The sequence below is a fragment of the Cyprinus carpio genome, chromosome A24, assembly GCF_018340385.1.
Source record: "Cyprinus carpio isolate SPL01 chromosome A24, ASM1834038v1, whole genome shotgun sequence".
NCBI classification, from domain to species: Eukaryota; Metazoa; Chordata; class Actinopteri; order Cypriniformes; family Cyprinidae; genus Cyprinus; species Cyprinus carpio.
The window spans coordinates 18039900-18056077 of record NC_056595.1 but is presented as its reverse complement, the minus strand read 5'-3'; the positions used below and the strand labels follow the sequence as shown (position 1 = coordinate 18056077).

The window sequence follows — 16178 nt, the reverse complement described above, 5'->3', positions numbered from 1 at the left end:
TAAAAAAACATGGAGGCGGGGCAGTCTGACTATCAAGGAAACGAAGTGCAGGTTTTGCTTCCCTGTAAAGACATGCATGGAAAGCCTCTTTCGTTTTTACTTTTCTGTTCAGTGCGATCACATTATGTAATAATTACTTGTGAAAGTTACGTAATTTAGCATAAAACTGATCTAAATTGCCGTATGCAGTCGTCTCATTAAATCATGATTGTCCTGATGGAAAATCCTGTTTAAAGTCACAATTTACTCCAAATTTAAATGCTGTCGTCATTTTCCCACTCAAGATTTTCCAAACCCCCAGGGGTTTCCTTATTCTATGGAACACAAATGGATATGCTTGGCAGAATGACAGACAACTTAATCACTGTTCACTTTTATTGTGATCGAGAAAGAAACGGTTGAGGTGAATAGTGTAAACATCTCTGTTTGACTTCCATGGAAGTCTGAAAACAACACGCTGTTCCTTTAATCCTATAGACCCTGCTTTATCACATATGATAAATTAATTTCTTAGGACTCTTAATTATAAACATCCTAAACCTTGCTGAAGAATATGTTGTATTCATGTCTTCTGTGTCTTATTGGCAGTATACTCTTAGCAAGTAAAAGGCCTTTTACTGTAATTCTAAGTATTTTTGCTGTGTAATTTTTATAAAGTAAACGTTTAAATGTAAGTTGTGTTTTTTGATTATTCATAAATAATTTAAAATTGTGTTAAAATGTATCAAATATGATACATCAGACTTTTGAGAAATTCTTTTGTACATCTCTCAATCATTGTTGTATTGAATTGCATTATGTTTATGCCCACCAAAATTAAAACTACAGAGTTCTGAATCATTATGTAAAGGCTTAACAGGGTTAAGTATTAGATTGTATTAGACTAATTTCTATTTTGTGTAAGTTGATCATCATTAGCTGGTTTAATTAGTTGGTCTAAATTGGAAGAACATTTTGAACTACAACTAATGACTAACTTGCATCAGCATCTAGAAACCATCTACCATGTTCCTTAAGCTGGATTTTCCAACTGGGTTTAAATAATTTACAGTTTTGTTTTAATAAACTGATGTATTTCCATTCAGAAACATGTTGAGTTTCATTCAGATTCAAGTATTATTCTGTTGTAATGTTGCGCTGTTCTTGTTCGAGAAAACATGACCAATTCTGACTGTATTTGATTTTTAACATGTGGTTGCAATCTGGTCCCATTTACAAAGTCTAGGGGGTATTCCATGTATTGTGCTTCTCAGGGGCTGGCCATTTCTTGCCATCTGATTTAAAGAGATATTCTGTTACTCCCATAAGGTGGGCCCCTTTAAAAAAAATCAATTCTAAATTTCAGGGTCCAAAAAGGAAACTACATTTTCTTCCTGTTGTCCAACCATGTTTATGCTATATGCTATGTATAAACTATATATAGTTTTCACATGACAAAATTATTTGCTTAGCCCATTCCAGGTGCTCCATAACACGAGTACCTTCCAATCCCAAGCCAACGAACAAATTTTCCAAAATACATGAGCGTTATACAACCCCCAAAATGTTTAATTAAAAACAGTGCTGCTTTTTCCCCCCATCTGTGAGTGTGATTATTAAGTTTAAAGACATAATAAATATGAATAGCACTCTTTAAAAAGCACTATTGTTTCCAGCAGAGCATATTTACTCATTAACCTGGAGGTGCTTACATGTTCTCTAACATTACCATTTATAGATGCTTTTAAAACGACTCCCAATGTGAGTTCACAGCTGAGCGGAATTGGGGCCTTCCGAAGCTCCATTCCGCTCCACAAGCGTCAGCAAAGTTACCCAATATTGCTTTTTTTCATGGAGTTGTTTGTGCCAGATGTGTCACGCTGAGATTAGATCAACTTCTATAATCAACAGCAGATGAACAGAGGTGACCAAACAGGCTTCAGCAATCTCCTGGGACAATGACTGTGACTTCCTCCTAAAAAGTAAAGCTCAGCAAAAATATGGAGCGCATGCTTCATTAAGAAGGATCAGCAATGCTGTTATATAGGTTTATTGTGAATAACCAGTTTGATTGGCAATAGAGTCAAACAATGCTTGTGGTAATCATTTACATTGATTCATTTTTCTGAACACAAAGCAAGAGATTACAAAGCTAAACAAAATGTCCTTGCATGTAGAACAATGGAAAAACTGGTATGAACCTTGTTCTTAATTCAAATATTTCTTTTTGTTTCCACACCCATTCTCTTTCACTCTCTTTCGTTCTTTCTTTCAGTCTATCTCTGTCAGCCAGCTGCGTTCAACTTCGGTCTCTGAAGGCCACGGTGTTGACATGTACTGCTCTGAATCGCAGGCAACCTAAACAATGCAACAAGCTGCACTGTGGAACTGAGCATATCTGGCACAGACACGGTGGAAGGGAGGAGGAGGAACACAAAGAAGGAGAAAAAAGAAACAACGGCAGGCGACCAGTGGACGGGCCGGAAACTTGGGATTTTCCAGCAGAAGTGGATGCAAAGTGTAGATTTGGCGGGTTTGTTTTAGCTGACGCCAGGAAAAGCTGCAGCCAAAGAGTGACAAACTCATCGCTTATGGTGACCCTGACACATTCATACATCAGCAGAAAGATCTGAAGATCTCTTTTATGAGTGTGTGTGTGTGGGTGGGTGGGAGTTGTTGGTGTGGGAGGTAGTGGAGGGAGATACTTCTGCCCATGAAACATGACTGTAGTCTGGCGCCATGATTGACCGATGTCCTGCCCTGGAGAAAATATCGTCCCCCACTGACTCCCTTTTTCTAGGAACTGAATGTTTAAGCAACCCCTGAACACACAGGAACACTCTCTCACTGTAAACTATCACCATTTTCAAAAGGAGAAAAAAATCCCAGACTATATCTAAGGAGCAGAATATCATTAAAGGGTTCATATGATTTTCCTAAAAAGAACATTATGTTCTATAATGTTATAACCTAACGTTATGTTATAGGTTCAAAAAACACATTATTTTCCACATAATGTACATTATTGTTGCTCCTCTATGCACCGCCTTTCTGAAACGCATCGATTTTTACAAAGCTCATTGTTCTGAAAAGCAAGGTGTATGCTAATTGGCCAGCTATCCAGTGCATTGTGATTGGCTGAATACCTCAAGCCATGTGATGAAAATGTTACACCCCTTGCAATACTGTGATGCCTTCTCCCGGCGCGACGAGACAATTCCAATAAAACCATTACAATAAAACCATTACAAACTAGGCATTTGTAGCATCCAGTGGGGACATAATACTGATTATAATGACTTATACTGTCTTTTAACACGTTGCGTATCACGCCGCATAAACAAAAAACCATGTCTGCATTTGTGATCAGAGAAACGACAAACAACAAGCGCTACTCTACACTGCTCAAAACTCACGTTTGAATCATCAGTGGTAAATTCTTTTAATATGAAAACGTACTTACAGGCCATGAGTCAGAAGCACCAGACTGTCCTTGCAAAGTTGGAACTGCCCTACTTTATAGAAACAGCCTTTGTGCACAGACGCGTTGTAGCCTACTTCCAGGAAACAGTCCTCCGTAAAATGTGCTGCACACATCTGAATATTTGGGTTGAACTGTTCTGGAACAGTGTTGTAAATACAACTTAACAACTAGTTTCTAGTTGTGTCCTCTTTTGGAAGGCCAAACAAAGTAGTTTCACTTTCACAACGAAACAAACAGTGTCTCCATGACATGAAGGTGGCGGCAACAATACTACAGTAAGAATAAAAGTTACGTCTTCTTTCCTTCCCACACAGTGATGTAGACATGTGGGGGTGTGTTTAAACGAACCATTTTAGGAGGGCGTAGATGAGTCTTAACTTTTATAAAGAATATCTCTTTGGGTTTGAGACTTGCAACTTTAGGGATCTAATCTATGGTCAAACTAGTTCTTAAGACACAGTCTTAACATGGTGGCTAAGTTTATGCAACTGGCCCCTGAACTGTAATATCATTGTGTTACTATGCACTTTTCCAAACTGATAGCAAGCTAAAGTGAGAACTAACAATAGGACCTCAGGGCTGGTTTTCCCTCCTTAGGGATTTTTAAGCTAAGCTGCAGGGGCCGTAAAGACTTGACAGAGCGCTGATGAATGTGTGATCATATCCGTTGCAAAGAACATGGGGAGGGAGTGGGGGGGGGGTTAACAGAGAGTTATAGGGCCTTGATTCAATGCTTCATTGCACTTGGGAAATCAGGAATTTGGCTCGTAAAAAAACCCCAATTTTGGGGGGGGGCCCACTTTATCATCGGAAAAAAATTGCTGTTAGTGTCAAATGCTCAAAAATGGAAAACAGAGTGGCAGGAAATGAAAAAGTGGTAAAAGAGTAAAATCGTTTGTTGGAGCTATAAAGTCATAGGGGGGCTAAAATGATATTCTGACATGCCTAAGCCATGCAATCAAACTGCCAAGACACTTAAAGGCCGGGATATAAGGGCGTATTGTGCTTCTCAGTGACATCACTCCTGAGTAAGAGGGAAGGGAGACAGGGAGATTCCCTAGTTTTCCCTCTGGGGTGAAAAAGGCCGAGGTTGATGTTGATTGCCACGTCGCCATGTGGGAGGATTGTCCTGAGGGCCGGCCTGCCCTCGCTCTATCCCTAGCCATCAAAGCTGAAATTAATGCATACTATATATTTATTTACTTAAGTTTTCAAATAGACATGCACTTCAGGTCAGAGATCGCTGAGAAAGTCTGTGTCGTACCACTAAGGAGGAGAAGATTTCCTCGGCTGATTTATGTAGATGAAAATGTGAAGGCTTAGAGGGGTGTTGTGTGCTTTTACACTTGGCAGCATTTCTCTATTAAGAAGCTGTGAAAGCCAAATGGTCATTCTTGGGCGGGATGTGATAGATGAGCTACACTCTGACTCTGCGTGCAAATGTGTAAGCTGACATGTCAAGTACAGAAAAGTACATGAAACAGACTCAAATTTTCATCAGAATGTCTTGTCTGTACAAGTTTGACCACTCAGTGATGTACATGATGTAATGTGAGCGCCAGTGTAACTACAATTAATCTAATGAAATACATTTTAGCATTACTGTAGCACTACCAAGGAACAGTTTAAGAACGTGTCATCATTCACTCATTTACATTTATTAATTTACATTTACACTTATTCAGTTTCTTTGTAAAAATAACACAAAAAAAAATAATAACAAAAAGATTTTGAATAAAAAAAGAATTATTAAATAATTAAATATATTTATTTATTTTTAATTGAACCGTCCCTTTAATTATCAAAATATGTAATTGTAAATGTTCTGTTTCAGAGATGATCATGCTACTCAAAGTACAGTCTTAAAGAGAGAGCGGTCTAATTTTCTGGACATGGATAGGATAAAAAAAGCATGAGAAAGAATGGAAAAAAGGATGGGATGAAATATGATGGGGGGAAAGTCATAATCTGACATAATGTAGTAAGAATTCTGAAATAAAATATCTAAAATGACACAAAACATGAGAAATGTGACAAAAAGTCATAATTTTGACACAAGTTGAAATTATGATATAGTACGTCATATTCATGAAAAAAAGAAATTATGAGATATGTCCTTTTAACCTATTTCAGCATAAAAAAATTAAATTATGACACAGACCTACAAAGTAAATTATGAGATAAAATGTCGAAGCTGAGATTTAAAAAAGTCATATTTATGACGTATTTTGATGTTTTTGTGTCATATGACTTTTCATGAGAATAGTGACATCCACACCAGAGGAACAATATCATTGAAATCACAATAAAAAGAATATTACTCCATCTTATAGTGGAGAATCCATCCGACTTTAAAGAGCTAGAGCATTTAATGTGTCAGACAAGATAACTTATAATAAACAGAATGTTACTGTGTGTTGGTGTGGAAGCTTATATAGTTGCTCTTATAGTTATAGTTATCATTCTTTTTAGTGTGAACTTTATTGTGGTTTTGAATCAGTTCACATATCACACTGAATGATTCATTTGTGAATTGGCCTGGTCTGCGTTTCCTAAAAGCATTGTAAGTCAAGTAAATTTAGAGACCATTTGGTGCCAATTAGGCTTTCAATGCTTTTGGGAAATGCAGCCCAGGCCAATTTGCAAACGAATCATTCAGTGTGAATTGTGAACCAATTAATGAGTTTTCATGAGAACCAATTTAATGAGTCACTGAGTGTCATCAGCTCAGGAATATTGCACTAATAGTTTTGACAGTGATCTGCTTTACAGAATAATGGGAGGCCTGGCTTCGTGCAAGCAACTGCTCTTAAATTCAGGAAGCAATGAACAATGCAAAAGATAACATTCCTCCCAGCGCTAGGTATGTGAACTACTCGGGTCTTGCTTTCCTTTGAAATATTCACACAGCTTTCCCCGATTAATCATTGACTACTCGTATTACTGCGTGCCATAATAATCTAGTGGGGATTTGAAACGTTGGCATGAAAACTCTTCCTGAAGGCAAATTGTACAAAGGTTATGTAGCTGCTGGGAACAGGAACCTCACACTTTGCCATCTAGCTTCTTGAGATCAGGTTTGGCCATGTGACATGACCTGTCATACTCTTGAGTAGGTTCACATAAAAACATCTCCATTTTTTCCAGTTTCTCTGTCAAAGCACGAACGATAACGGGTTATTCCAGTCAGCAGGATAATCTCAGTTCGGCCTGGAGGCTAACTCTGCCTGTGTTCTCTTAAAGAGTTAGCAATTCACCCTTCTGTCAGTCACATAGAAAATCTTTGAGAAGCAAAAACAGAATACACTTCTTAAAGACTCTTCAAAGGAAGTTAACAAACACTGGATCAAATAAGAGGTTTTTGTAGATGCACGACAGAAATAGACAAAGTTCATGTCAAGTTCTTCTGAGTTCATTTGTTCTGTTTTGTATTTTGTGATTTCAGTAAAAAGGACACACCCAGAGAATTTTATAGCTCAGACGTTGCTCTTTTATACCTCAATAAAATCCAATATAATTCCTCAGTTATGACGCTTTTATGTAATCAGCTCAGCTTTAGGTGCAAGGTATGTTTATCGGTTTGTCACTGGGAATTAAACTTATGACCTCAGCATTGCTAAAGCATAATATTCTACCACTTGTGAAAAATATTAAATTTAAATATAATTAAATATATATTTAAAAAAAAAAAACATATTGACACAAATTGTCAGAATTATGACAAAAAAAAATCAGCATTATGAAATACAATGAAAAGTAATATTTGACATTTTTGTCATATTTATGACTCAATTTCAACTTTATCTCATAATTGTCATAATTTTGACTTTTTGTCTAATAAATATGAATGTCTACTTTGTATGTCATATATGATTGTCATAATTGTTTCATTCTTATGTGGTGGAAATGGTTTTTTTGTTGAGTTATCATTTTTACAGCAGATTTCTTTCACAAAAAACATTACATATATATATACAGTATATACATTTTATTTAAAACAATTAATAGAATATTTTTAATTACGCTGAGATACATGTACATTAAAACATTAAATTAAAATGTGGATAGCATGGCTCAGATACCGTCAGCTAAGTTTAGTGCTAATTTTCTACCACTTGTGCTAAATATCAAAGTTTATAAAACATTGAAATATATACAATACAATTAATAAAAATTAAAATATAATACATAATTGTTTTTTTAAATAATACTGTTGAAATATAGTAAAAATATATAAAGAAAATCCATGTTGATTGTTCAGCTGGTCTATGACAGATTTAGTGAGAAATGTTCATATTGAAATCCTTGAGTTTTTGAGATTGAGATCCCTTGCAAAGAGACAAATGTGAGATTGATTTTTCTTTCCTATAGGCAGTGCTGGAGAACAGTGACATCTTTCACAAAAATCATCATCAGTGGTTTATTTTGTAGCCAAGGTTCCAAAACACAGCATTAAAAGAAACATGATTCCATCCTACACTGACTCACATGAAAGAAGATAGTAGTATCATTTTGGAAACCGGCATGCAGAGTGGTTACAAAACAATAAGAGCTAGAAAAGACATAAATGTGGGTGTATTACAAAGATCATCTGTTTAAAAAGATTTTCCCTGAGAAGAATAGTAGTGTCTGTAAAACATCAACAGAAATTGATTATTGTCCCCACACTCCCAATTAGGGGAAAAACCAAAAAAGGTGCAATAATAGTAAAGGTCTTACAGGTGGGAAAACCAGTGAGAACTGCTTATCTGCTCCCCCGGCGTTCCCATGTGCTAACAGTGACAGATAACTTCCCTCAAATACTCCCTTCCAGCTCGTGTTTCATTAAACCACCACACCGCTAGGTTTTTAGGAAATTCCCTTTTGTCAAAACTGCTGACTGCCAGCAGCAAAGAAACTGCCAAAGAAGTCGCAATTCCCAGACAGGAGTTAGAACATTTTCCCAGTAGTGTTGTATTTTAACAGTCAGAAGTTATATGTAAACATGATGATATGCTTTGAGAAAAGATTTTATGGCATAAAGAAATTTTTATGAACATGGGCTATGCATCTAAAATGATATCTGTCCCTGAAAGCTCTGTCAGGCCAAAAATTATATATATTTTTAATTTCCCTCATCAATCCTTTTATTAATTTTCTTTTTTCTTTTATTTTCTTCTTCTCTTTTTTTAAAAGTAAACATACTGTTTTTTTATTTGACTCATTATCGTGATTTCCTTCCCCAAAAATCTTTCTATAATAGAATTTTTTTTTTTAGTTAATGTTATACCTGTTTATAAAATCCAATTTCACAGCATAAATCATTCCGACATTAACTAAACATTTATAAATTCCCTGTATTAAACTGAAAATTCAGTTACAGCATGCTTGTTCAGTTTTTTTGTAGCAAAAACTTTAAAGCATTTTCATATTGAACTGCATGCTAAATTAAAAAATCGAATGCAAAATTAAAATATATTTAACATAGACCCAGTCTATATGAGTCTTTAGAGGTTCTCTTTCAGCCAACGGATGTAGTTCTCAAGACTTCGTCTTCCAACAGAAAACTCAAAGGGTCCAGAAGCGAAACCAAGGCATCCATGGAAACCATCTTCATAGTGATCAACGGTGACATTCACTCTGGCCTCTTTCAGTCGCGTGGCGTACATGAGTCCGTCGTCTCTCAGCACGTCATGCTCACAGGTCATGATGTAAGCGGGCGGCACGGCCTTCAGCACTTCAGTTTCAGCAAGTAAAGGCGACGCTCTCACATCCAGCAGGCCTGGCAGCTTCTCCAGCAGCTTTGGGTCACCATGAAGCGAAACCTTGGGTTTATAGTTCTTCTGAAAGGCCACCGGAAGAAGCTTGGTCCAGTCGGTCTTGGCTTTGGCCACTGCTATATCCTGACCCTGATCCAGAGCCGTGTGGTTGTTTGCCAGCAAAGCAGGAACAAGTTTCTGCTCACCGTTTAGGTACTCCAGCCAAAAGCGGGCCACGAATGATCTGTATAGGATGGGAATGTGGGCGTTCTGCTGGTACGAGGGGGTGTTGAAGTCCAAGGCCTGAAGCACAGGGTAGACCAGGGCCTGAACTTTGAATTTAATAGGAATGCTACTGTCCAAAGCCATCTGTGAGAAGAGAGACGAATGAATGTGATTATCTTTAATAAGGAATACCTTTAATAACATATTAAGGCACACTAGCAAACAAAACTACATTTCAGCAGCACAAGTTTTTACAGAGGGGTTTGTTCATATATCATTCACCATATTGAAAGAGAAATCCAAAATCTCTTTAAAAAAAAAACAAAAAAAAACAAAAAAAAAAACCTCTGTAATGTCAACAAAATGAACCTGGCTTTATCCAATGTACAGATTTCCGTTTTGGAAATGCATGCAAATTAGAGTATATTTAATTAGATAATGCATCATTTGCATATTTAAGCATAACATTTAAAAAAAAAAGCGTGAAATACAAAACAACTATCTTAGTATACTTTTATTAATCATTTGGGAAGTATGGTGATATCTATTAGTTACAGTCTTTACGCTATTCACCTTGGCTTAATGGGAAACATATATTTGTCATTTTTTACAATTTGATGCTTGGATTTCTCACACCTGTTGTGCCACAGCGGCGGCTAGGTTCCCTCCTGCACTGTCACCTGACACAGCCACTCTTTTCGGGTCTATGGAGTACCGACCCAATACCTCGGGTGTCAGAATATGTTTCGAGGCCTGAAAAACATCATTATACTGATCTGGAAAACGTGCATCTGGTGCCAGCCTATACCTAAACAATCAATTAAAACAAAATGTACAAATTGAGTCAGGTAAATAACTCCTTTAATAATTCAAAGACCATATGCAAGATCCAGAAAATTGCTTACTCAACAGATATTACGACTGCATCCAGCTCTTCAGCCATAGTCATGCAGTGAAGATAATATGGTTCCATCTCTTTAAACACAGAGAGCAAATCAAGAGGTTAATATGTCACTAAAAAGTGTCATGAAAAAGACAGGTTCAAATAATATCCTTGCTCAACCACATGAGGGCGCCTCGAGACCGCTGAGCAAATCTCTCTCCCCCTCTGTCTACAACTTCTAATGCATGCAACGAAATCCTTCATTTGCATGAAATCATATGCAATTTAATATATAAAACAATGAACTATCTTCTACTTGTACTGCCGACTGTCCATCCTCCTCCATGGAAATAGACAACGCTTCTTTTCAAGCTCTGCTCCTGGCCTGCAGCAGCTGACTCAAACACTAGTGCTTCCACTCCTCCAAAAGACGCTTCTGTGACTCGGACGGTTGCGCTGGACTCGATACTTTTTACATCCGCCCAAGCCAAACAGTATTTTACCAAACCGAATGGGGAAGTCAGTCCAAGGTCATGAGCTACAAAACTCTAAACAAAAAAAAGTTGCTTCTGTCAGCAGATCCCTTTAATAAATCCAGAAGCCGTGACACTTCGGTGCAATTTTATATATTCATTTAAAAGCATTTATAAATAAATATTTGAATGCAAAATCTTACCAACTTCATCATGCCACGGTTCAATGCATCCACAAACATGAGTTTCCATGGATCTGATATAGTGCTGGGCAGAGGCAGATAAATATAATAAGCAGTTGCTATTGACAGTAAAACCGTCCCGATCAAAATGGACCGCATTATTAATTATATTAAAGAAATGAACCGCAGCACAAAACGTCAGTAGTCTACTGTATGTATGACAGCAGTCTAAGGTTGCCAGGTTTTCACAACAAAACCCGCCCAATTGCTACTCAATACAACCCCAATCGATCCCCATTAAAAATCGCGTTCCAGGGGGTAAAATACACGTTTTTGGCGGGGTTCCCCGGGTAAAATTCGCACTACAGGGGCTAAATATCACGTTATCGGGGTTTCTTTAACCCGCGAACATGAAAAACAGCCCGCTGCAACAGTGATAAAGTAGCCCAATTCCGCGGGAAACCCGCGGACTTGGCAACACTGGACACTATCTGATTTCACATGTTAAAAGTCCGCTAGTCCACCTGAAGCGATTGTTTTCCTTTGACTGCAGTTTTTATTAGTGATTTTATCTGTTAATGGCTTTACTTTTATTGCCTCCCATTTTTTATAACAATTTACATTGCAGGTTGATGACACAGTGGAATCTGATGGAAGTGTGAAATTATGAAATGTGACAATCCCAAACAAAGTACAGTGTGACCTGAGGATCTGGAGCTTGCAAAGAGAAAATCATTTTGTGGATGAAGTACATTATTTTTATATGGTAGCTAAACCTTGAGTTTTAGACAAATTGTTTCAAATACACACTTGTAAGTTGAATGAAATGTATGATTATTTTAATTCATTTATTTTACGTTTATATTTAAACATTTCACAGATGCTGTTCCACAGATTCTATGCAAATGATTTATTTCCCAAGGAAATAAATGCATGCATTCAGAATGTATCACTCAGTAAGAAAGGAGTCCACTCCTGAGGCATGGCGATGCACATCTGTGACAAGTCACGCCTGCAGCTGCACAAAACTAGGGCAGAGAGCACAATTGCATGCTTGTGTGTACATAAAAAATGTACACTGCTGCAAGTCTTGAGTGTGAGAGACATGAACTGTCTTGTCTTCCCATCTGTTTTTTTTTTTTTTTTTGTATAGTCCTGCTTTGACACACTTGTTATTTATACATTTGTATTTGTAGATTTATTTAAAAAATACAATCTAATTGGTCATTTTTAATACTTTTATAAATTATTATTTAATAATTTATTTATTTAATACATATATATTTTTGGGAGTTGTGTGGCTGTTTGCCAGCAAAGACATAACAAGTCTTGGATCCCCGTTTAGGTACTCCAGCCAAAAGCGAGCTATGAGTGGACGGTGCAGGATGGGAATGTGGGCGTTCTGCTGGTACGAGGGAGTGCTGAAGTCCAAGGCCTGAAGGGGGTGTAGAGAGGGGCCTGAACTTTGAATTTAATAGGAGCACTTTTGTCCAAAGCCATCTGTTAGAAAAACGTTTTCCTTAGTAATGAAAACACAGCACCTTGAAAAAAATCTGCTGATTTGCAAAAAAGGCCTAATATGACCTAATTTGATGATGTTGAGTTAAAATATCATCACATATTTGGGGCAGATAAATATAGTAAGCAGCTGCTATTGACAGTAAAATCACCATGATCAAAACACAACGCATCATAATTATGGTTTCAGTTAAAGCAACACAAGAATCTCATGAAACTATACACTAGAACTATACAGTCTCAGAGTTGACAGTGACTGACTGAATTATGTTGAAATACCTCATCTTTTTATTGAATTTCTTGTTATGAAGATATTTTTGTGTATAGCTAATATTGGTCATCTTGATAAGTGGTTGTAAATATCCTGGTGTGATAATGCATGCTTCATGGTTAATGTCCTGATAAACCATGCTTTGATTCCAGGCTGTGAATGAGATCTGAGCTGATTACTGTAGTATTGTTAATTATCACTAAGTGGCGCTGTAGTTTCTCTTTTATAATATGGCCACCGATTCTCACACTGATAACTATACTTCAATAGAAATATATGAAACTTAAAAAACTTAATTAAATAGCATTTCAACGAAAGCTCAAAAATACAGCTACTGTAGATTTCTACTCGTAGCCTACTGTTAATGTGAATCACATTATTATTATAATGAGTTGTTAAGTTTACTAATTTGGCCCACAAATCAGGAAAATCAAAACTCTTTTAAAAGCTTTAACTTATGAGTTTGGAATATCATACATTTCGATGTATAACATTACAATAAATGCTAGATTTAATGTAACACCGTACGGTTATGACACAGCATGTGTAGCCATGGAATATGAGTGGGATAGATTCCACTGTTGTGCATTTGTGAGATATCGTAGTCCTAAACAAAATCCTGTGTATGTCATGTTTGAGGATGTGGAACCTACAAATAGGAACTTAATACGTTTGTGGACAAAGCACGTGAGTTTTAAACCAATGATTAGTTTTACATCAATTGCTTGTATATTTAAATAATAACTATTATTATTATTATTAAAGTTACAGTTTGCATGTAAACAAAAAAACTTTTTATTTATTTTTATATTCATTTTTTTATCATCTATTCATGCTTTAGGGTAAAATAATGTATGGTTCAACTTGCTTCTATTTCAAAGCAGACTTCAACAACACTGCCAATTTAGAAAAATTAAATATTTTTGGATTCACGTTGTCCTCGTCCATCCTAACAGCACAATCCCTGCTAACATCCCCTTTTGTCTTCATTATCAGTAATGATTCCTGGCGATGGAATGGTACGGGAGAGTATTCGGTGTTATACGGTAAACTTCTACACCCCCATGTGCGCTTCCACATAATTGACATGGCGGAATTCCACACTGGTTTGGTCTGGTCCACCGTGGACTTCGCAGCAACGGAATAACATGCTTTCTATTACGGGCATTTAGGGACTCCAGTGTTAATAAGCAAGTTTTACTGAATCCGAGGTAAGTAGACGCGTTTTGTATGAAGTATTACCGAGGTAATGTAATTTTCCGACGCGCTCTGAGACGCTGTTTCGCAAAGTTTCAAGTTGCAGAAAAGCGCGAGCCGGCTGACTCTTTGATGGGAAAGGGAAGTCGTGAATTTAAAGGAAAACGAAACGATGCATAAACGAAACTTAGTGCGTTAAACGCTGATTTACTTTACTTTTATTTGTTTCTATTTTGACAGCTGTATTTTAAGTAGTATATTTCAGTTGATAGGGTATGTGTATCTTGTGTAGCCTACTTTTTATGCAGGAAAAAAGTAATTTGTAATCATCATTAACGCTGCTTTATCGAAATTCAGTGACACTTGTAATGCCTAAGTGAGAAATGAACAGAGGAGGCTTTTATAACATTCGCTAGTGTGATTCTATCCACTGCATTTTCCCCGGAAAATACTGGAATTGGAAACCGATTATTTATTTATTTATTTTTTGTAAACACAGGGGCCTGTTTGTATAATTTAAATATGTTGCATTCATATGCCTTTACCAATGTAACATGTTTATAGGACACAGATAAAGACTTTTGGGAAGTGATACGTCAATTCCCAGCAACAAGTTTGCTTTAGCGTCACGTCAATATACTTTTATAATTGCTGGGTTGTTTACTTACGTCATTGTAATGAGCATGACGTATGTTGTATATTGTGTACATAAAAGTCCAGTTCCGTCTATATAACCATTATAATAATCACATACATTTCAGAGAAGCGTTCTAATGAGAAACCGTATTAACGTGAATTGTAGAATAGCGTTCTTTTGAGTCGAATCGTTTCAATGATTCACTTGAACCGGTTCACAAAAACGGTTTTTAAGAATTCGTTCTTTAATGGGACTGAGTCAGTCCGTGCGGTGCTTTATAAAAACTCACAATCTCATTGAACTCGAGAAACGTCTATTTGGAATATTAAAAGAAGGAATTAGACGATAGAGCTGACAGTGCAGTGTTTTTGGAGCATATTGAGGATTTGACCGGGTGAAGGTTACTGTAATAGGAGACATGTATGATATGATACACACAATAAAATTATGTCACGACTGAAAGAATCTCTGAATCGTTTGGAGTTGGGTTTTCTGTGGGAGTATTTAAATGTTGCAGTCTTGCACATGAAAACTGTTTCTTATAAGGATGATAGCGTTAAAATGTGAACAGTTGTGAAAGAAAAACGTTTTGCAAAATATGATTTAAGAAAACATTCAGTTGGGGTTCATTTCGTGGACCGGATCTTCTAGCCAGAGGAAACCCGATCCCAAATGCATGACGTCATGTGACATTCCAGAGCAAATCTTGAGGTGCAGAAAGCAGACTTGTTGACTTTAGAGACTCCAACCTGTGCATCAAGCTTGGCATCTCCCCTTTAAGTCACTGTTGTAGTATTTATAGAGGTGGAAAGTGGGAAATTATCTTTATAAGATAATACGAGAGTCTTAAACCGCAGTGAAAACATCTCTTTTGTTATGTCAAAGTTAAACACATGGGCTTTGTGGACTAATACTGTAGACTACTGAAATTGTATTGTAATTTATGCTTTAAATTATGTCCTGTGAAGGAATTGCACTTTTCTGTGGTGGTAACCAGACCACAGGGTGAGGACTGATTTGTCAGCATCTCACACCCCCATTAAAACACACGGGCGTACCCTGACCCCTCCCAACCCTACAGCCCTTTGGCCCCAAACTCAGACGTTAAAAGAATGTGATGCTTGTAGGTATTTTCTAGAGACCCTTTACCATTCTTTGGCTCAGACTCCAGTTCTGGTGATAACGGCAGGCTATATTTAGCACTTTATACACTTTTCCTAACGTTTAATGCAAAGACCCATTGTAAATAAGTTTTTCCAAAGCAACCTGTGCTTTTTTTTTTTTAACACCACTGGTTTGCTCTCTGGGTTCTCCACTGTCCACCACCTCTCTAACTTGAAGAGAGCTGATGTTATCGAAATACTTAGGCGTTTGAGCTAATTGCATTGGAAAATCAGATGCTTTGCTCTATCTGTCTCCATCATTTCCTGAGAGTGATTGTAATGAGCTGTCAGTACTTTATTGTCGTTATCGAATTGGTTGTGCCGAATTATTGCTAATGCCGGTAACCCTGAGGTTAAGTGAGATGTCCTTATGAGAAGCTCATGGTACATTAGAGGCAAATTTAGGCTTTTATCACAGAGAAGGGTGG

At 37.0% G+C, this 16178-nt stretch overlaps 2 protein-coding genes across 2 annotated transcripts in view; one reads left to right on the top strand and one right to left on the bottom strand.

Annotated features, from left to right (window-relative positions):
- Positions 1-7869: 7869 nt before the first annotated feature.
- On the bottom strand, positions 7870-11204 carry LOC122135379 (neutral cholesterol ester hydrolase 1-like). The gene is made up of 5 exons (XM_042714503.1): positions 10986-11204; positions 10626-10857; positions 10332-10401; positions 10063-10234; positions 7870-9570 (listed from the first exon to the last, which is right to left on the bottom strand). Exons 1-5 carry the CDS (start codon positions 11121-11123, stop codon positions 8950-8952), a joined length of 1233 nt encoding a protein of 410 aa, XP_042570437.1. The 5' UTR covers positions 11124-11204; the 3' UTR covers positions 7870-8949.
- Positions 11205-13791: 2587 nt separating this feature from the next.
- Positions 13792-16178, top strand: part of LOC109057116 (fibronectin type III domain-containing protein 3B-like) — a 58667-nt gene continuing 56280 nt past the window's right edge. Inside the window, exon 1 of the mRNA XM_042714502.1 lies at positions 13792-13964. The gene's annotated coding sequence lies outside the window, so the exon portion shown is untranslated. The remainder of the gene's footprint in view (positions 13965-16178) is intronic.